This window comes from Saccopteryx bilineata, chromosome 4 (assembly GCF_036850765.1).
Source record: "Saccopteryx bilineata isolate mSacBil1 chromosome 4, mSacBil1_pri_phased_curated, whole genome shotgun sequence".
In the NCBI taxonomy this organism is placed as follows: domain Eukaryota; kingdom Metazoa; phylum Chordata; class Mammalia; order Chiroptera; family Emballonuridae; genus Saccopteryx; species Saccopteryx bilineata.
In genome coordinates this window covers 289962282-289983680 of record NC_089493.1, presented here as the reverse complement: position 1 = coordinate 289983680, position 21399 = coordinate 289962282, and the positions used below count along the sequence as shown (strand labels likewise).

Below are 21399 nucleotides of genomic sequence, written 5' to 3'. Positions count from 1 at the left end.
GGAAAATATTTGCCACAAACAGCAGACAAAGGGTTATAATCACTATACCTCCAAATTCTTTTTTCTCATCCTCCTCTACCTTTTTTTTGTGTGTGTGTGTGAGTGACAGAGACAGAGAAAGGGACAGATAGGGACAGATAGGCAGGGAGAGAGATGAGAAGAATCAATTCTTCATTGCGGCACCTTAGTTGTTCATTGATTGCTTTCTCTTATGTGATTTGACTGGGGGGCTATAGCAGACCGAGTGACCCCTTGCTCAAGCCAGTGACCTTTGGTTCAAGCTGGTGAGCCTTGCTCAAATCAGATGAGCCTGCGCTCTATCCAGCAACCTCAGGGTTTCAAATCTGGGTCCTCTGCATCCCAGTCCAACACCCTATCCAGTGCCACTGCCTGGTCAGGCTTTTTTTTTTTTTTTTTAAGTGAGAGAGGAGCTAGTGAGACAGACTCCTGCATGCACCCCCATCATGACCTACTTGGCAAACCCTATCTAGGGCCAATGACCAATCAATGAGCTATTTTTAGTGCCTGAGGCTGATGCTGGGACCATCCTCAGCACCCCAGGCCCACACTCACCAATAGAGCCACTGGCTGCAGGAGAGGAAGAGGGAGAAAACAGGGAGAGGGAGGGAGAAAGAAGCAGATGATCACTTCTCGTGGGCCCTGACCGGGAATTGAACCTGGAACATCCACTCAGCAGGGCAAGGCTCTATCCATTAAGAAAACCAACCAGAGTCCTTTTTCTTTTTAAAATCAGTCAACCCAATAGAAAAATAAGCCAAAGGAATAACAGGCAACACATAGTGTACCAATGGCTATGACATTTGTGATACATAATGCCATGCAAATCAAAATGCTCATTAACGAGATACTTGTCCAAAAAAATTTAAAAAAAAATTTTATTTATTCATTTTAGAGAGAAGAGAGTGAGAGAGATGGGGGGGTGGTGGTGGCAGGGAACAGGAAGCATCAACTCCCATATGTGCCTTGACCAGGCAAGCCCAGGGTTTTGAACCAGCAACCTTAGTGTTCCAGGTCAATGCTTTAGCCCAGCGGTTCTCAACCTGTGGGTTGCGACCCCTGCCGGGGTCGCGACCCACAGGTTGAGAACCGCTGCTTTGGCCACTGTGCCACCACAGGTCAGGCCAAAAAAAAAAATTTTTTTTTTTAAAGCAAAATCCAATACACACCTCTTGTGGAAGTGTAACTTAATATATAACTTCTTAATAATATATAACTTCAATTAAGTTATACACAGTTGTGGGCCAACATCTGTTTAGTAACTGGCACTCTGAAAAAAGGGGTGGATTTGTAGCACTTGCCAATTTTCATGCTGTAGATATTGCCATCATGGTTGATTTCAAGCTATCAATGTTCTCTCACAGAACGGGAAATTAGGAAGAGAGGTATACTAGCTGCTATTGTACTGTGCTTCTACTGTCCAGATACGAGATGTGAACACAGACAACAGTAAAATGCAGTAACATAATTAGGAAGAAATGAGTTTTCAGTATTTATAAGCTTTGTTGTTTTTTTAAAATGTTTCTTTTATTTATTTTTTTGAAAGACAGAGAGTCAGAGAGAGGGACAGATAGGGACAGACAGGCAGGAACGAAGAGAGATGAGAAGCATCAATTATCAGTTTTTCGTTGTGACACCTCAGTTGTTCAGTGATTGCTTTCTCATGTGCCTTGACCGCCGGCATTCAGCACACCGAGTAACCCCTTGCTCAAGCCAGCGACCTTGGGTCCAAGCTGGTGAGCTTTGCTCAAACCAGATGAGCCTGCGCTCAAACTGGCGACCTCAGGGTCTCAAACCTGGGTCCTCTGCATCCCAGTCCGATGCTCTATCCACTGTGCCACCACCTGGTCAGGCTATAAGCTTTGTTGTTTTTTTGTATTTTTCTGAAGCTGGAAATGGAGAGAGACAGTCAGACAGACTCCCGCATGCACCCGACTGGGATCCACCCGGCACGCCCACCAGGGGCAACGCTCTGCCCACCAGGGGGCGATGCTCTGCTCCTCCGGGGGGGGGGGGTCGCTCTGCCACGACCAGAGTCACTCTAGCGCCTGGGGCAGTGGCCAAGGAGCCATCCCCAGTGCCCAGGCCATCTTTGCTCCAATGGAGCCTTGGCTGCGGGAGGGGAAGAGAGACAGAGAGGGAGGAGGGGGGGGGGGTGAAGCAAATGGGCGCTTCTCCTATGTGCCCTGGCCGGGAATCAAACCCGGGTCCTCCGCACGCCAGGCCGACGCTCTACCGCTGAGCCACCCGGCCAGGGTCTAAGCTTTATTTTTAACATGACCTATTTTTTGTAAATTAACATAACTTATTGTTTTTCTTTTAAGATTTTATTTCTTGAATGTTTTAGAGGCACAAAAGAGAGAAGGGCCAGGGGAAGACTGAGAAGTATCAACTCATAGCTGCTTCTCATATGTGCCTTGATCAGGGAAGCCCAGAGTTTCAAATCAGCAACCTCCACATTCCAGGTCGACACTTTCTCCACTGCACCACCACAGGTCAGGCATAATTTAATTTTTAATAGTGGTTGTGTTTTAACCATCAGCTCTAAAAATTCCTGAAAAATTAACACAAGATAATCTAAGCAGGCTCTAGCATACTATTGGTCAGATCATTTAAATCCAAAAAGTGCAAATTCTCTACGCCTGCAATCCTGTTTCTGGGAACTTATCCTACAGAAAATAGTGGTATACACATATAAAGATGTTACAGGCCCTGGCCAGTTCGCTAAGTGGATAGAGCATCAACCTCGCATACGGACATCCTGGGTTTGATTCCCAGTCAGGGGAAGCAAGAGAAGCGACCATCTGTTTCTCTCCTCCCTTCCTCTCCTGCAGCCAGTGGCTGGATTGGTTTGAGCACTGGCCCCAGGTACTGAGGATAGCTCAGTTGGTCTGAACATGTGAGTCTCAGGCACTAAAAATAGCTTGGGTTGATCCAAGCAGGGGCCCCAGAGAGGGTTGCCGGGTAAATCCCAGTCAGGGCGCATGCAGGAGTCTGTCTCATTATCTAACCTCCTTTCACTTAAAAAAAAAAGAAAAAAGTTAAGTACAATTATTTGCAGAACTATTAGAGCAGAGAAATAAAAGGAGTTAAATTATGGTCGAGTCACATAAGAGACCACTATAGAGCCATGACAGAGAATGTCAGCCTTTGGGCACAGACATGAACAATGCCAAGACATTGATGTAACAGCATCCTGCAGGTCAGTGTGTTGAGTACAAATCCATCTTTATATTGATACAATCACAAGAAAACTTGAAAACAATTCACACTAAATGTTGGCAGTTATCTGCAGGTGTAGCATTTGAAGGGACAGAGAAGGTAACTGTCAACAAATGTTACATAATCCCAGAAAAGGAAGGTGGTTGGGGGTATGAGTAATTTTTCACTTGTTTTTCATTTTTACAAATAATTTGCAGAAACCCTTGCCTTGAATATTTGCAGCTAAAATTCTACACACAAACATACAACTATTTTCTTGAGGATACCCCCTCCCGCCCCAGGGACAGAGAGAGTCAGAGAGAGGGATAGATAGGGACAGACAGGAACGGAGAGAGATGAGAAGCATCATCAGTTTTTCGTTGCAACACCTTAGTAGTTCATTGATTGCTTTCTCATATGTGCCTTGACCGTGGGCCTTCAGTAGACCGAGTAACTCCTTGCTGGAGCCAGCGACCTTGGGTCCAAGCTGGTGATTTTTTTTTTTTTTTTGCTCAAGCCAGATGAGCCCATGCTCAAGCTGGCGACCTCGGGGTCTCAAACCTGGGTCCTTCTGCATCCCAGTCCGACGCTCTATCCACTGCGCCACCGCCTGGTCAGGCTCTTGAGGTATTTTTATAGAGGTGCAATTTCTGAGGGAATGGTACGTCCATTTCTATGGTTTTTGATAATATCATCAAAATTGCTTTTTAAGTTTCCTCAGCAGGAGGCAATGCCTGCATCCCCCCCACTTTTCTCCATGGTTTGGTAGCTTCCATTTATTTGACTACTTGTGGAGGCAATATTGTTGGCTCCATCTCCACTCTTGTGTGAATCGCCTCATCTGTGTCCTTTGCCTGTTTCCTACCGCAGCACTGTCAGGCCAACTCACAGAATCCATCCTTAGATCTGTAGAAGACAGTCAGTGCATCTTTTTCTTTTAGTGAGACAGGGACAGACAGAAAGGGAGAGATAAGAACCATCAACTCCTAGTTACAGCACTTTAGTTTAGTTGTTCATTGATTGCTTCTCGTATGTGCCTTGACCCAGGGGCTCTAGCTGAGCCAGTGACCCCTTGCTAAGCCAGCGACCATGGGGTCATGTCTATGATTCTATGCTCAAGCTGGCAATCTTGGGGTCTCGAACCTAGATCCTCAGAGTCCCAGGCTGACTCTATCCACTGTGCCACCACCTAGTCAAGCCTCTCAGTCCACCTTTTTATTATTTTTATTTTTTACATTTTTAAAGACTTTGAGAGAAGGGGGGAGGAGCAGTAAGCATCAACTCCCATATGTTCCTTGACCAGGCAAGCCCAGGTTTTGAATCAGTGATCTCAGCAGTCTAGGCTGATGCTCTATCCACTGTGCACCACAGGTCAGGCTATGTCAAGCCATCTTTTATATATTAAAATTATTTGCTCATTTTTTTCTCTCTCTACACCCAGCTCTTTCTTCAGGCCTCTTGGCACTGTCACTGTTCCAATTCTTGGGTTGATCTGAGCTGCCATTTCCAACCTGGGAACAGAGGATACAGTTTCATTTATGGAAAACTGAAAATGCTGGATAAAATAGCATGAATCTTAAAAGCATCAAAGAGCAAATGAGATACAGTATAAGGAACTTTCAGGTCTAAACCAAGTAAAGGTGAGAACCCAGAGAGGTGATCACAGCACTTAAACTACTTGGGTACTGATGTTTTTGCCAAGCTAGCAAGCCTGAACTAAGATTTTCTTCCTTGTGGACTCATGAGTTAATTAGGGCCAATATAATGTGATCGGCCTAATTAGGTGACTCTTGCCATAAAGCTGGTGCCACAAAAAACAGTGGACGACATGCATTGGACAATTCCCTATTTTCCCCAAGCATGGGGGCTGAAAAAATAAAACCACCTTGGTGTTCAACAGAAAAGGGAAAATAACTCACTGATAAATTGAAACCACATGCAGACAATATGTGGTTTTGCAGCCCAAGTTCATACCACCTGAATGACCACCCCCCTAATTTCTCAGGCTATGGATTTTGTTTAAAATTATTCTGTCCCATCCTGGCCAGTGGCTCAGTGGATAGAGTATCAGCCTCGCATATGGACATCCTGGGTTCGATTCCCAGTCAGGGCACAAAGGAGAAGCCACCATCTGCTTCTCCCCTCTCCCCCCTCCCCCTCCCCCCCTGCAGCCAGTGACTCAGTTTGAGTGTGGTCCCTGGCACTGAGGAAAGCTCAGTTACTCTGAGCATGTCAGTCTCAGACACTAAAAATAGCTCAGTACTCGAGCATTGGCCCCAGGATGGGGTTGCCAGATGGATCCCTGTCAGAATACATGCAGGAGTCTGTTTCACCATCTCCCCTGCTCCTACCTACAAATAATCATCATTATCACCATCACCATCATCCTGGCCCTGGCAGGATAGCTCAGTTGCTTAGAGCATTTTCCTGATATACCAAAATTATGGGTTTGATCCCTGGTCAGGGCACATACAGAAACAAATAGATGTTTCTGTTTCTCTCTCAAATGAATAAATATATTTAAATGAATAAATAAAATAAAATGATCCCGGACTTTTCCCTGGTCAGATGGCTCAGTTGATTAGAGTATCATCCAGATATGCAGAAGCTGCCAGTTCGATCCTCCATCAGGGCACATACAGAAACAGATGTGTCTGTTTCTCTCTCTCTAAAATCAATAAATTTAAATAAAGTGAACCTGGACTTCCCTCATAGATCACAGGCACCTGGCAGAGGCAAATAAATCCTCCCTTGATAAAGGCTCTTTATTATAGGCCACAAAGGGCAAAAACAGCAAATTCACCAAGCACACGGAAATAGGCACCATGTATGAAAGCCAGCAGATACACAAATCAGCAGAACAGACCCATGAAAGTGTCAGATACCAAAGATGTCAGATTTAATCACAAGTATGCTTACTATGTTTGTGAAATTAGAGATTTTAAATACCTGCAGGGAGCCATAAAATATGAAAAGTGACATAATACATGTAAAAAAGAACTTTTAGAAGTGAAGAATATAGTCATCAAAAATTAAAATTCACTGGCCTGTGATGGTGCAGTGAATAGAGCATGGACCTGGAATGCTGAGCTTGCCAGTTCAAAACCGTAGGTTTGCCTGGTCAGGGCATATATGAGAAGCAACCATCAAGCAATGAAGAACTAAAGTGAATCAACTATGAGTTGATACTTCTTGCACCTGCCTGCTTCTGTAAAATCAATAAACAAAATCTTTATTTTCCCTTAAGTGAGAGGTGGGGAGGCAGAGAGACGACTCCTGCATGCACCCCGACCAGGATCCATCCAGCAAGCCCCCTATGGGGCAATGTTCTGCCCATTTGCTCAGCAACTAAACGATTTTAGCACCTGAGGCTAGGCCATGGAGCCATCCTCAGTGACAGAGGTTGCTCCAACCAAGTGATGGGTGCAGAAGAGATAGATAGAAAGAAGGGAAGGGGGGTGTGGAGAAGCAGATGGTGACTCCTCCTGTGTGTCCTGACAGGGAATCAAACCCAGTACCATCCACTTGCCAGGTCCACACTCTACCACTGAGCCAAACAGGCCAGGGCCAATAGGGTACTACGATTGAAAGAGCTAGGCAACAAAATTGAACTCATCCTCACAACACAAGGGTTCAGACCACCTGGTCCTGGATCAACTGGTGAGAGGCCAGGTGTGTGGGGAGCAGCCTCAGCCTTCCAAACCTTTCTTGACCTCAGTCCCACCTGCCTTCTGGCCAGGATCCCAGGCCTACTCATAAATCCAGGGACATCTCCGCCTTTTCAAAACCACCACCCCTCCATGCAAAAAACATGAACACACTTCATGCCACTCAACTGTACTTACAGACGGTTATAATAGTAAATTTAATGTATATTTAACTGTAACAAAAAGAAACTCCACCCCTTCAGGGGATGAAGTGGGAGGTACTTCTAGAGCCGTCTCCTGGCTGTGTACCCTCCACCCACCCATCTGTGCTGTCCCAGTTGTGGTGTCCTCTGCCCGCTTCAGTCTAGCCCCTCCCATCACAGGTCAGGCTGTACAACTAAGTCAGGAACCCATGGCTCCAGCTCTCATTCCCTTGGCCTCTCCCCTGCCAGGAGCACCTTAATCCACACAAGGCTTCTACCAACTTGTGTCCACATCCCAGCCCAAGACAGCATGCCTCTATCCAGCTAGCGTGGTCCCCACACCACACAGAGCTTCCAGTGGTCCAGCTCAAGCTGCGGGCAGGGGTAGGGAGAGCACCTTGGGTGGAGGGACACCCTGCTGACACTGCACTCCTTTCTAGCCAGAGAAAACCTGTAGAGCAGTTCACCTATCTACACATCCATCCTCTGAGAAGGAAACAGACTGTGGCAGGGGAGCCCAGAACAGGCTGTTAGCCACATTATGGTGCTGGTAGCCACAGATCCAGACTCAGCGCCCATTAAGCCAACCAGCCTCTGTACAGAGGGAGTGGGGCTAGACAGTTTCCAAAACAGAGCCATCAGAAGCTCCTTTCAAAGAAAAACCAACCTTCCTGAAGTAAAAACAGGACGAGCTCTCAGTGACCCTTTCAAGAAGGGCTCATTTTGGTCTCACAATACAAAGAAACAGTGGATGACACCAGCGGCCCGCCTCAAGTGTGAGTCAAATCACAACCTGACCCCCCAGCCCCCTAAGGACCTTGTCACTGTCACATAGACACTTTTCAAGGATCTTTATCTGCACTAAGTAACTCCAGAAGTGGAAACTACAGTGTAGCTCCCTTGAGGTAGAATGCCTGCCTGGTTGAGGCCGTGCTAACAACAGACAAAACAGGTCTAAATTCTGTGTGTGACAGAGACAGAGAGATAGGGACAGAAAGGGAGAAATATGAGAAGCATCAATTCTTCATTGTGGCTCCTTAGTTGTTCACTGCTTACTTTCTCATGTGCCTTGACCAGGAAGCTACAGCAGAGCGAGTGACCCCTCGCTCAAGCCAGCAAGCCCACACTCAAGCTGGTGACCTCAGAATTTCAAATGTGGGTCCTCTGTGTCCCTGTCCGATACCCTATCAACTGCGCCATCGCCTGGTCAGGTTATAAATTCTTAAAGAAATGTAAGCAGATGGGTTACCTCCCTCTACCCTAGTGGGGACTGTGATCTGCACTGCCAGGCAGTTCAGACACTTAAGAAAGGACACAAGCAGCCCATTAGTGACACCTGAGCACACCTGGCTCCACTTATTAGGGAAAGGGGAAGAAGGGGGTGTTAGATGCTCAAAGTAAAACAAGAGTCCATCAGTAAGTCACAACTTCTGAAGGTGACCAAGGCTCAGAGATAGCTCCCATTGTGCTACCACCACCTGTGGCAGGCCGAGGTGAAGTATCTAGAACATACAGGGACAGCAGAGACCTCACTGCAGCAGTCAGGAGGAAATCTGTCAGATTTATTTATTCCTACTCAACATAACCCCAGAACACAGGAGCAATTCTGTACATCTCTAGAAACTCACAGCTAGCTCCAAAACAATAGAAATTTTCAACTACAAAAAATGAGTTATATTCAGCAAATATAAAGGGTAACTTCAGGCTGTGTCGAACGTTATCAGACTATGTACAGCGCCCGGGCATCGGTTCAGATCTCGCCAGCCTCCTTCTCCTCTGGTGTCTTCCCGTTGGAGCTCTCGAGCCTCCAGTCGGTGGCCCCCCGCTCGCTCCGCGTTCGCTCCCAGGACTCCTCCCTTGACGCCCGCTCTCTGGAGAACCTGGGAAATGGGAACCAGAGGTTCAGCAAAGGCTGTTCTCTCCTTTCTGTCTCCTCAGGTGCTGACAACTTGGACCCTCAACACCAGGGTCGAGGAAGGCCAAGACCTACCACACCTGGGAAGGCTCTCTGGCAGGATAGAGGGCAGCTAGGCCTGCCATCTTATGCCCAACCCACAGCCATTAGAAAGTGACATTTGCAAAGATTTCTAATAATAGCTACAATACATATGGAGCAAAGGAAAATACAACAAAAGCTCACATCTGGACTATGATCCATTATGTAAAAACACAACGAAACAAAAGACTCAAACCAAGCATACCATAACACTAATGGTGGCTTGTGAGCATTTCTTTTTTTCCTCTTAGAAAACCCACAACAGATGTAAACAGGGCCTGGTCAGGACACAAGTCTCAGGAGGCTCTGTGTATCAATGTGAAAGTAAATGGGCCCTGGCTGGTTGGCTCAGCAGTAGAGCATCGGCCTGGCATGTGGAAGTCCTGGTTTCCATTCCTGGTCAGGGCACACAGGAGAAGCGCCGCCCGTCTGCTTCTCCCCCTTCTCACTACCCCCCTCTCTCTCTCTTCCCCTCCCACAGCCATGGCTCGAATAGTTTGAGCAAAGTTGGCCCCGGGTGCTGAGGATGGCTCCATGGCTTCGCCTCAGGTGCTAAAAGAAAAAAAAAAATAGCTCGGTTGCTGAGCAAGAGCAGCAGCCCAGATGGGCCGAGCATCACCCCATGGGAGGCTTGCTGGGTGGATTCTGGTCAGGGCACACGCAGGAGTCTGTCTCTCCCTTCCCTCCTCCTACTTAAAAAAAAAAAAAAAAAGACAATGAATGGGCAGCCCCTGAGGGCAGCAGGCCACCAGTGGGAGCCATGCCCATGTGTAACCACCTCCACAGCCTCTCGGCTGTCCCATCCCTGAATCCATCTCTCTCTGATTAGGACTTCCAGCGCTTTGCACCCCACTCACGACTCCTCAAAGCCCCAACACTCAGTCCCCATAGATGCCCAGCCAGTCTCCTGAGCAACAGGTTTGGCTGACGGGCCCCAATGACAGACCCCAGCAGACCCTGGGAACACAAAGAGAAGGGGCTCACTCCTGGTTGCAGCTACGAAGAAGTCAGAGTAGTTACTTGTATTTCGCACTCCGGTCCCTGGAAGCCCGGCGGTGGCCCCGGCTGTGGCTCCGGGAACGACTGCGGTGGCGCCGGTGTCTGTCCCGAGACCGGGACCGGGAAGACTTGCGCCGTTCTCTGGAGGCAGACCTTGACCGCCTCCGACGCCGGTCCCGGGAACGTGACCTGCAGTGGACAACCAGAGGCTCTAAGGCTGTGGTGGCCGCATTCCCACAACCCCCTCTCAGCACATTCTGCTTGATGTTTTACTGGTACCTCCCCATTCCTCCCACAGATTTACAGCTTGGATTCATAATGGTCCCATCAGTCCATCTTTGGTCAGAAAGAATTACAACCAGACCCTTCCCACCAATGTTTCCTAAAAGCACTCTGCTGGGAAAGTCCTGGCCACCTAAAGACCTCAGCAGCACCCTCTCATCTCCCCTTATTGCCAATGACTCTTTCTGCTGCACGGAGCCCCAACCAACAAACAACAGAGGGGGCTCAATCTCGGCTGCACCCGTGCCCCTCACAAGCCAGCCCTGCCGCCAGATAATAGTTGTGAAGTTATAAAGGTTAAGTATTATGAAAAATGCATGTGGAAAAAAACATTTGACTGAGAACACTTAAATGAATCCAGAAACCTACCTCCTGCGATCTCTGGTTCTTGATCCAGACCTAAAATAGGGGGGGAAAAAATAAGCAATTTCCCCAAAACAGCCCTATCCCTCACATCTAAGGGGAGGTACCCTAAGTCTGTGAGGTGAAGGAGGGTCGACTTCCCACAGAAGCCTGCTGTCTCCCAGCCGTCCCTCATTCTCAGGCCAGCAGCCCAAGCATCAGTGCTCCAGAATGAGGCCCACCCCAACCCCCAGCTCCCTGAGATCAACTGCTCTGCGAAGTCTTTACAATGGACACTAGCTCAGCTATGTGGACACCTAACAGACACAGGGCTGGGCAGACTCCAAAGTTGAACCAAAACCTCAAGTTCCAAACACAACCTCATTGTCAGGTGAGGGTCACAGCAAGCCCCTTGGGAAATAATATATTATCAGCAATCCAAAACAACGTACATTGCAAAAAGACCTCATTTTACAGTGTTCTACAGCAGAGATGAACAAGATTGCCACCAACATGTGCTGAGGAGGAAGTAAATGCTCACACTCCATGTGGCTTGAGGCAATTTGATAAAGCCTTTTGGAAAGCAATTTCTGTCATACCTACCAATATTTAAATATTAAACTCCTTTGTCCCAGAAGTTCTAAGAAATTTTATAAAAGTCAAACCATATATACAAAGATTATCTCTAGAGTACTTGTTCAAAAACATTTTATAAAAACAGTCATCAAAAGTTAAAATGAGTCCTGGCGGGATCGCTGAGTGAACAAAGCATTGTCCTGGTGCACTGAGGCGGCAGGTTTCATCCCCAGCAGGAGATGCAACAACTGAGTACCCAACTAAGTAAAACAATGAGTTGATGATTCTCTCTCCCCTCTTCCCTCCATCACCTCGTAAATCAATGGAAAAATAAAAATAATAGGCAACAAAAGCGAAAATAAACAAGTAGGACTATATCAAACTAGAAAGCTTCTGTACAGCAAAGGAAACCACCAACAAAATGAGAAGGCAGGTAAAAACACAAAAAAATATTTGTACATCGTATTATCTGATAAGGGTTTAATATCCAAAATATATATAGAACTCCCAAAACTGAATAGAAAAAATGGGCAGAGGCAAGAGGGAAAAAGGGGTGGGGGGATTTGAAGGATAGATGGTGATGGAGGGAGGCTTGGAGTGATAAACACACAGAATACACAGATAATATAATGTAGAATTGTGTACCTGAAACTTATATAATTTTAACCAATGTCACTCCAATAAATTTAATAAAAAAATTTAAAAAGTAAAACCAGGCAGAGGATTTGAACAGACATTTTTCCAAAGAAGACATAAAAATACCAATTAGTACATAAAAAGGTATTCAACATCACTATATCAGGGAAATGCAAATCAAAACCACAATGAGATTATCACACCTGTTAGATCAGCAAGTAACAAAAAAGACAGTTGAAGCATTGGCAAGGATGTAGAGAGAATGGAATCCTCATCCACTGTTGGTAGGGAGGTCGATTATTAGTGCGGCCACTATGGAAACCAGTATGGAGGTTCCTAGAGAACTAACACTAAAACTACCAATGACCCAGCAATTCCACTTCTAGGTAAAGCAGTTCCCCTTCATCCTTAGCTTCATTATCTGCAGCCTGAGTTACCCATGGCCAATCTCAGCCTAAAAATGTTAAGTGGGAAATTCTATAAATAAGCTTTAAATTGTACACAGTCCTAAGTAGCATGATAAAATCTTGCAGCGCCTACTCCATTCTACAAATCACCCTTTTGTCCAGCATACTCATGCTGTATATGTTACCCGCCTATTAGTCACTTAGGAGTGTCTAGGTGATCAGATCAACTGTCGAAGTATGGCAGTGCTTGTGTTCAAGTCACCTTTACTCTACTTAATAATGGCTACAGCCTGGCCTGTGCTAACACAATGAACAGAGCATCATCCTGGACGCTGAGGTCGCTGGTTCGGAACCCTGCGCTAGCCTGGTCAAGGCACAAACAGGCAAGCAATTAACAACTAAAGAGAAGCAACTATGAGTTGGTACCTTTTGCTCCCCCTGACCTCTCTAAAAAAATCAATATATAAAATCTTAAAAATAGTAGTAATAATACTCAAAAAGAGCAGGAGTAGTGATGCTGGCAATCTGGACGTGTCAAAAAGAAGCTGTAAAGTGTTATGTTCACACAGAAAAGAAAACAGCATATACAGGGTTCAGTACTATCTGCAGTCTGAGGCATCCATTTGGAGTCTTAGAATCTATCTCCCACAGATAAGGGGGGACCACAACATTTATCTGAATGGAAGGAAATCATTTCAATAAAATACCTGCAACCTCAACCTAAATGTCTGATGACAGATGGTAAATAAAGACCTGATGCTTCTCATCTCTCTCCCTCCCTGTCTGTCCCTTATCTCTCCATCACCCCCCCACCAAAAAAAAAAAATATCCACAACAAAAAACGCAGATACAGAAGCAGGGGATGGGGAAGTGGATGAAAAGGGTGATGGTGGGGAAAAAAATGAATCTTCAGTTATGACAGATCGTAAGGACATACCTGCTGGGGGACAAGCTCAGAAATCAGGTGAGGATCCCATGGGTGCAAAGCACAAAGACAAGACCCACCACCATAGTGGTCACCTCTGTGTAAAAAGGGACTAGCAGATTTTGCTCAATACATTTTTATACTGTTTGAGTCATTTTACAATCAGAATCTGTTAGATAATTAAAATAATGAAAGAAAAAAAACCCCAAATATGTTAAGTATTTATCCTTTTCCAGTTACACACTAACAAATTCCTCCAGGAAAGCCCAGTCTCTGGGCCTTTTAAGGACAATGAGCTGTGCCTAGTATGAGAGCATGGTTACTCCTGGCTCAAGTCTCTCTTCCATGAACCCTAATTAGACTCAGCATCTCCATCTGGATTCTCTTTGTCATCTCAAATCAAGTAGAGCCAGAACCAAATTATAACCCCGCACATCCTCCTCACCCTAACACACCGCTCCCGGTCTCCCCACACCCTCCTCCGATAACACAGGGCCCCCGGTCTCCCCACATCCATAAGTGGCAACTCCAGGTTAGAAACCACGGGCCAGCTTCACTTCCCCTCTGCATGCCTCATAACAAGTCCTACCAGCTCTAACCCCAGAACACACCCACTCTTCCCGTCGTCACCCGATTCAGACCGCTACCTCTTCTGGGCTCTCCCAGCCAGCTCCTCACTGTTCCCTCTGCTTCCACCCCTATCACCTGCACCGTTCACAAGGCAGCAGGTTCCACCCTTCTCCCCGGCACTGAGCTGAGTGAGCTGAGACCTTCTCCCCCAGTCCCACCTCACTCAAGTCGATGCCAGAGCCGAAACAGCCCGAAGGCCCTTCCCCCACAGCAACGCATGGCGGCCTGACTCCGCAGGCTCCTGCCTATCCTGTTTGCTAAGTGCCAGATCCACACACAGGAGTTGGGGTGCAGCAGGTTCCTCTCCCTCTTCTCTGCTCTAGACCTTGGTCACCAGAGCTCTGGTGCAGCTGAAGGTGGCCTAGTCCAGCACCACACAGCCATGCACATACAGGTCCTCCTGGGCTAGCCAAGGCCTCACTTGACGGAACATGCTGCAAGCTTGCTTACTGTCCTTAAACAGCCACCTACGTCCTCAGCAGACCTCAACTGTGTGACTAGCAGCACTGCAACGAAAGGAGCAGGGCTTCCTCCGGCCCAGGTGGTGGGCTTACCTCCTGCTCAGCCGCTCCTCGCGCTCCCTCTCTTCTCTCCTCCTCAAGCGATCTTGATTTCTCTTCTCCTGCTTTTCAGCCACGGTTTTCTAAGTAAATGAAAAATATGAAAATGAGAGAAGAGCAAATTACACAAACTAGAGTGAACTGTCTAACAAAGCGTGTTTGTATGATCCTCAGTCTCAGTAATTTAAAGATCTACAAGATGCCTGGCCAGGTGGTGTAGCTGGTTGGAACATTGTCCTGAAGCTCAGAGGTTGCTGGTTTGATCCCACTCAGGGCACATACAGGAATGGATCGATGTTTCTGTCTCTCTCTTCCTCACTAAAATAAATAAATAAAAGTTTAAAAATCTAAGAGAAACTCTTAAAAAATTGAACAAGATGTGCCTTGAGTGGGGAGCAAACCTGCAACCTGTGTGTTATCAGGTGGATGCTCTAATCAATGGAGCTATCCGGCCAGGGTGAAACATCATTTAAAAGACTTCTTAAACAATGAAAAGTGGAAAACTCATTTTAAAATACTTTATCATTATGTTTTATAAATTCAGTGACAAAATGCATATTCTAAGAGGTGCTGTACTTCCAAGTCACAGGAAACTTATATTGCTTCAAATCAATCAAGACTCCAAAGGAGACTCCACCAACTTTGTAGTAAAGAACAACACGGGTACCTGACCACATACATTTTGCTGTTGAAAGCCAAGCTGCTGCTGCCAAGAAGCAGCCTATCACCCACATGCGCGCTACACTGGCTTCAGACCTGGCCTCATGGGAACAGCAGGCCAGGGGAAATGGACCACTGGACCTCCACAACTGGTTTTCAAACACCAAGCTTAACACATGGCTCAGCAGGCTTGATTGTGAAACCAACAGTAGATGCAACAGGCAGGAAGAGGCCTTGAGAAACCGTACTACTACACCACCACCATACAGCTTACTTACATGAAGCACTATGCCCAATATGCACGTCCTCCCACCCAACATTTTTCAAAGCCTTCCAATTGCTCAATCTCTTTGATGAGTGAAATGAAGTCCTGAAGGGATGCCAGAGCCAGTGATACAAACGGTCACCAGTCTTCTCATACCCACAAAGACCGGAAGGGTCAACTTAAAACCGCAGTGTGCACTGGAGCCAGGCCAGGTCCCCAGGAAGAGTGGGCACACCAAGGTCTGGGAAAGAGGCTCGCTCTCCTCCCCAAAGCAGTCTTCAGGCATGAGGACCTTCCTGTCTGGTACCTCCAGCTTTACACTTGGCACTCCAATCCCCTGTGCCTGGAGCAGGCACAAAGAGTGGACAGGTTAAAATATGGGGTGATACGGAATGGAAATAAAAGTTAAATAAGAAATGAGAATACGCCCTGGCCGGTTGGCTCAGCGGTAGAGCGTCGGCCTAGCGTGCGGAGGACCCGGGCTCGATTCCCGGCCAGGGCACATAGGAGAAGCGCCCATTTGCTTCTCCACCCTCCGCCGCGCCTTCCTCTCTGTCTCTCTCTTCCCCTCCCGCAGCCAAGGCTCCATTGGAGCAGAGATGGCCCGGGCGCTGGGGATGGCTCTGTGGCCTCTGCCCCAGGCGCTAGAGTGGCTCTGGTCGCAACATGGCGACGCCCAGGATGGGCAGAGCGTCGCCCCCTGGTGGGCGTGCCGGGTGGATCCCGGTCGGGCGCATGCGGGAGTCTGACTGTCTCTCCCTGTTTCCAGCTTCAGAAAAAAAAAATGCAAAAAAAAAAAAAAAAAAAAAAAATGAGAATACGACATTTCCAAATGCTAAGAAGATTTTTTTCTTTTTGAGAGAGAAAGTCAAGAAGGGAGAGACTAGAAGCATCAACTCATAGGTGCAGCAGTTTAGCTATTCACTGATTGCTTCTTGTATGTCTTGACCAGGAGGGCTCCAGCTGAGCCAGTGACCTTGTGCTCAAGCCAGCAAGGTCTGAGCTCAAGTTGATGATCCCATGCTCAAGCTGGTGACGTCATGATGCTCAACCTGGCAAATGTGCGCTCTAGCTGGATGAGCCCACAATCAAGCCATTATCCTCGGGGTTTCAAACCAGGAATCTCAGCGTCCCAGGTCAATGCTCTATCCACTACGCAATCACCGATCAGTCAAGATGTTTTATTTTTATTTTATTTATTTTATTTTTTTTCTGAAGCTGGAAACAGGGAGAGACAGTCAGACAGACTCCCGCATGCGCCCGACTAGGATCCACCCAGCACGCCCACCAGGGGCGACGCTCTGCCCACCGCGGGGGCGATGCTCTGCCCCTCCGGGGCATCGCTCTGCAGCAACCAGAGCCACTCTAGTGCCTGGGGCAGAGGCCAAGGAGCCATCCCCAGCGCTCGGGCCATCTTTGCTCCAATGGAGCCTTGGCTGCGGGAGGGGAAGAGAGAGACAGAGGAAGGAGGGGAGGGGGTGGAGAAGCAAATGGGCGCTTCTCCTGTGTGCCCTGGCTGGGAATCGAACCCGGGTCCCCCGCACGCCAGGCCGACGCTCTACCGCTGAGCCAACCGGCCAGGGCCCAGTCAAGATGTTTTAATGGGGATATTAGACACCAAATTGTTATATTTATGTTCTATTACCTACATATAAAATATTTTTAAATCTTTGATATCTATAAGTTTATAAAGAAAAAAACCAGACTCAAAAATGTCTCAAGACCAGTGGCTGAGAATATCCTCACTGCCACCCAGATCCTTGCTCAGTGCCAAGATCACATATCACCTCCTAGAGACTGTTCCTTGGATGCAGAGCCCTAAGAGGCACACAAGGGTCTCACTATTGATTATCCTCATGTTTTATACAGTCAGGTGCACGTGTCTGTACTTCATCAGACAGTACAGAGAGGGAAGACTCCTGTCAGTTTGGAAAACAATAATTCTAAGTACTCGAAACATGTTTATCCTTCCTTCTTAGTGTTCTGTACCAAGATGTCAAATGTTTTAGTCTAATCCAGGAAAAGAATCACCTTCTCCTCCTAAAGTGGCTCAAGGCAACGGTCAGATGTGTCATCTCCCATCTGCTCTAACCATTCTCCATGCATTGTCTCTGTATAAGGAGAAAAACTAGAAACTGCTGGTTCTTTGTCATCTACTAAAAGAAGTTATTTAAAGATGTGCAAGAGGTGTCTGAATCCTGTACTGGACTCTGCCACTATCTTCATCAAAAGGAGATGCAGACTAAATAAATATCCAAGGTCCCTTAGGTCTCTTGTGTGAATGAAGTTATAAACGGAGCATTTCACTATAATACTCAAGGGCTGCTCTTAAGAGAGGAGGAAAAAGAAGTTTTCTAGAGTGGAATAAATAAACGTTAAGGTCACAAGACTCAGTTTCTCCAGAAACACAATGCATTAACGTACCCTCAACTGATCAAGCTTCTCGCGGATCTGAATGAACCCCAAGTGCAATTTGCCCCCAAAGTGGTCTGCAAGACGACGGTCATTGTCGTGGAGACCAAGGTACGCTGAGCAGACTTCACAGACACGCAACTTCTGCTGTTGAAAACTGGATGCAGGCATGGAATTTCTGTATTCCTCCTAGAGAGAGAGAAGTGGTGAAAATGAGGTACATAAAACTATCACTGAATATGCAACCCCCAAAACGGAAATATTTGAAGTATAGAAGTGATGTAAATAAATAAAAACTGGATCATTTATAAAACTTCAGATATTTTTAACCAATTTAATTTCTTAAATTTACTTAAGAAATGAACCAGCCTTGGCCGACTGGTTTAGTAGTAGAGAAATGAACCAGCCTTGGCCGACTGGTTTAGTAGTAGAGTGCTGGCCCAGCATATGGATGCCCCAGGTTCGATTCCTGGTCAAGGCACCTGCTTCCCCACCCTTCCCACTCTTGCTTCTTCTCTCTCTCTCTCTCTCTTTCTCTCTCTCTGTCTTCTCCTCCTGCAGCCATGGCTCAATTGAAACAAGTTGGCCTCAGTTGCTGAGGATGACTCCATGGCCACCACCTCAGGAGCTTAAGAGTTCAGTTGCTGAGCAACGGAGCACTGCCCCAGATGGGCAGAGCATTGCCCCCTTGTAGGCTTGCTGGATAGATCCGGTTGGGGCTCATGTGGGAGTCTATCGCTCCTCCTCTTACTTGGAAAAGAAAAAAAACAAGAAATAAACCCACAGTCACGATTTCAAAGCATCAAGGAATATTCAAAAATACTCAGAGAAGCAGGACACTGCCTGCTCTCAGAGGGCAGTAGTAAAAACATGTCTCTACTAGACACTGCTGGAAACTCTATGAAGACCAGAGCCAAGAAAGGAGAATCTTCAACAGGGTCCTTCAAAAAAATGAAAAACAAAACAAACCAAATAAACAAACAAAATACTCAAGAGCCATCCACAGAATTTGTGAACCAATGTCTAGGAAACGACATCCCAAACGGCAGCCCCAAAAGAAAATTTGGAAGGACAAATACATTAGACATTCTCTTCAAAGAAAGTGTGCACAGCCTGACCAGGCAGTGGCACAGTGGATAGAGCGTCGAACTGAGATGTGGAAGGACCCAGGTTCAAGACCCCGAGGTTGCCAACTTGAGTGCGGACTCATTTGGTTTGAGCAAAAGCTCACCAGCTTGGACCCAAGGTCCCTGGCTCCAGCAAGGGGTTACTCGGTCTGCTGAAGGCCCCCGGTCAAGGCACACATATGAGAAAGCAATCAATGAACAACTAAAGTGTTGCAATGTGCAACGAAAAACTAATAATTGATGCTTCTCATCTCTCCGTTACTGTCTGTCTGTTCCTGTCTATCCCTCTCTCTGACTCTGTCTCCGTAAAAAAACAAAACAAAAAAACCCCCCAAAAAACAAAGTGTGCACAACGAAACGGAACAAAACACACTTCCTCCTGCAGCCACCAGTCTAAATCCAGTCACAAGAAGTAACTCATTAAGACTCAAAATAAACAAGACATAAAAGAAAATAAACCATGACATAGTAACTGCTGCTTGAGCTCAAGTTAAAATGCTCCTTCAAAATCCAAGTTTAAGCTTGACTTGTGGTGGTGCAGTGGACAGAGGATCTACCTGGGTTGTTGAGGACCCAGGTTCAAAACCCCGAGGTCACCAGAGTGAGTGCAGGATCAACACGATCCCATGGTCGCTGGCTCAGCTGGAAGGCCCCACCCCCCACCAGGTCAAGGCATGTATGAGAAGCAATCAATGAACAACTAAAGTGACACAACTACAAGTAGATGCTTCTCATCTCTCTGCCTTCCTCTCTCAAAGAAAAAAAAAAGCCCTGGTGCCCTGGCTGGATGGCTCAGTTGGTTAGAGCACTGTCCTGATATGAAAAGGTTGCCAGCGCAATACTCGGTCAGGGCACATACAGAAACAGACCGGTGTTTCTGTCTCTCTCTCTCCCCTTCCTCTTTCTTTAAGATCAAGAAAAAAAAAAAAAAGAAAAAAAAAAAAAAGCAAGCCCTGGCCAGCTGGCTCAGGATAGACCACTGACCAGGTATGAGGAAGTCCCGAGTTCAATTTCCTATCAGGACACACATATGAAACAACCATCTGCTTCTCTTCCCCTTCCTGCCCCCCTTCCCCTCTTATAGCCAGTGGCTGGACTGGTCTGAGCACAACAGCCTCAGGTGTTAAAAACAGCTTTGCTGATTCAAGCATCTGCCATAGATAGGAGTTGCTGGGTAGATCCAGGTCAGGGCGCATGTGAGAATCTATCTCCCTTCCTCTCACTTAAAAAACAAAAGGTTCCATATCACTCATTAAACTGGCAAAGAAAGAGAAACACAGGCACTTTCATACACTGCTGGTAGGAGGAGCTTAAGTTGGTACAACTAAAATGAACAGAGTGCAATTTAGTGATCTATTTGTGAGAGTGGGACATGTATGTGCCATTCCCAGAAATCCTACCTCCAAGCTGATATCCTAGAACACTCTCACATGCACTAGCAGACAAGGACACACTGGGAACAAGGACACCTGCAGCACAACTGTTTATAAAGATAAGAAACCTGGCCCTAGCCGGTCAGCCTGGTGTGCAGAAGTCCCGGGTTTGATTCCCGGCCAGGGCACACAGGAGAGGCGCCCATCTGCTTCTCCACCCCTCCCCCTCTCCTTCCTCTCTGTCTCTCTCTTCCCCTCCCACAGCCGAGGCTCCATTGGAGCAAAGATGGCCCAGGCGCTGGGGATGGCTCCTTGGCCTCTGCCCCAGTCGCTAAAGTGGCTCTGGTCACGGCAGAGCGATGCCTGGAGGAGCAGAGCATCACCCCCTGGTGGGCAGAGCGTCGCCCTCTGGTGGGCATGCCAGGTGGATCCCGGTCGGGCGCATGCAGGAGTCTGACGGCTCTCCCCATTTCTAGCTTCAGAAACACACACACACACACACACACACACACACACACACACACACACAAAGGAAACCTTCAATTACCTACAAAACCATCAAAAGACATGTTCACAAAACGGAATCCTACACCAATCAGCTAAATGAATAGATCTGTAGGCAGTAACATGGAATAATCTCACAAATAATGCTAAGTGAATAATGCAAGTGAAAGACATGGATAGTGTGGGTAGCCCTTATGCAAAATTTTTATCTTTACTTTTTTTGTGACAGAGACACAAAGAGAGGAACAAACAGACAGCAAGGAAGAAACATCAATTCTTCATGGCGGCACCGTAGTTATTTCAGAGATTGCTTTCTCATGTGCACCTTGATGGGGGGGCAGTGGGGCAGTCACGGCAGGGGCTCAAGCCTATGATCCCGTGCTCAAGCTGGTAAGCCTGTGCTCTAGCCAGCGAACTAGGGGTTTCGAACCTAGGACCTCTACGTCCCAGTCCAACGCTCTAGCCACTGTACCACTGCCTGGTCAGGCAGATTTTTATTAAAAATATAATACTTATTAATTTTATGGGGGGGGGAATGACAAGAAGTAGTTGTTTCCCTCTAGCTGTTCATTGGTTGTTTGTTGTATGTAACTTGACCGAGCAAGCCTAGGGTTTCGAACTGGCAACCTCAGCATT

At 46.9% G+C, this 21399-nt stretch overlaps 1 protein-coding gene across 7 annotated transcripts in view; it reads right to left on the bottom strand.

Annotated features, from left to right (window-relative positions):
- Positions 1–8602: 8602 nt before the first annotated feature.
- LUC7L (LUC7 like) overlaps positions 8603–21399 on the bottom strand; it is a 44224-nt gene continuing 31427 nt past the window's right edge. For 4 of the 7 annotated variants that reach the window (XM_066275458.1, XM_066275454.1, XM_066275456.1 and 1 more), the window contains 5 exons: positions 17772–17948; positions 14417–14505; positions 10716–10745; positions 10086–10253; positions 8603–8949 (listed from right to left, as the gene is read on the bottom strand). In XM_066275458.1, the coding sequence (XP_066131555.1) occupies positions 8820–8949; positions 10086–10253; positions 10716–10745; positions 14417–14505; positions 17772–17948 (594 nt within the window). In that variant the 3' untranslated portion in view covers positions 8603–8819. Of the gene's footprint in view, positions 8950–10049; positions 10254–10715; positions 10746–14416; positions 14506–17771; positions 17949–21399 lie in introns of all 7 variants that reach the window. The other 3 variants (XM_066275453.1, XM_066275457.1, XM_066275452.1) reach the window with 2 other exon arrangements.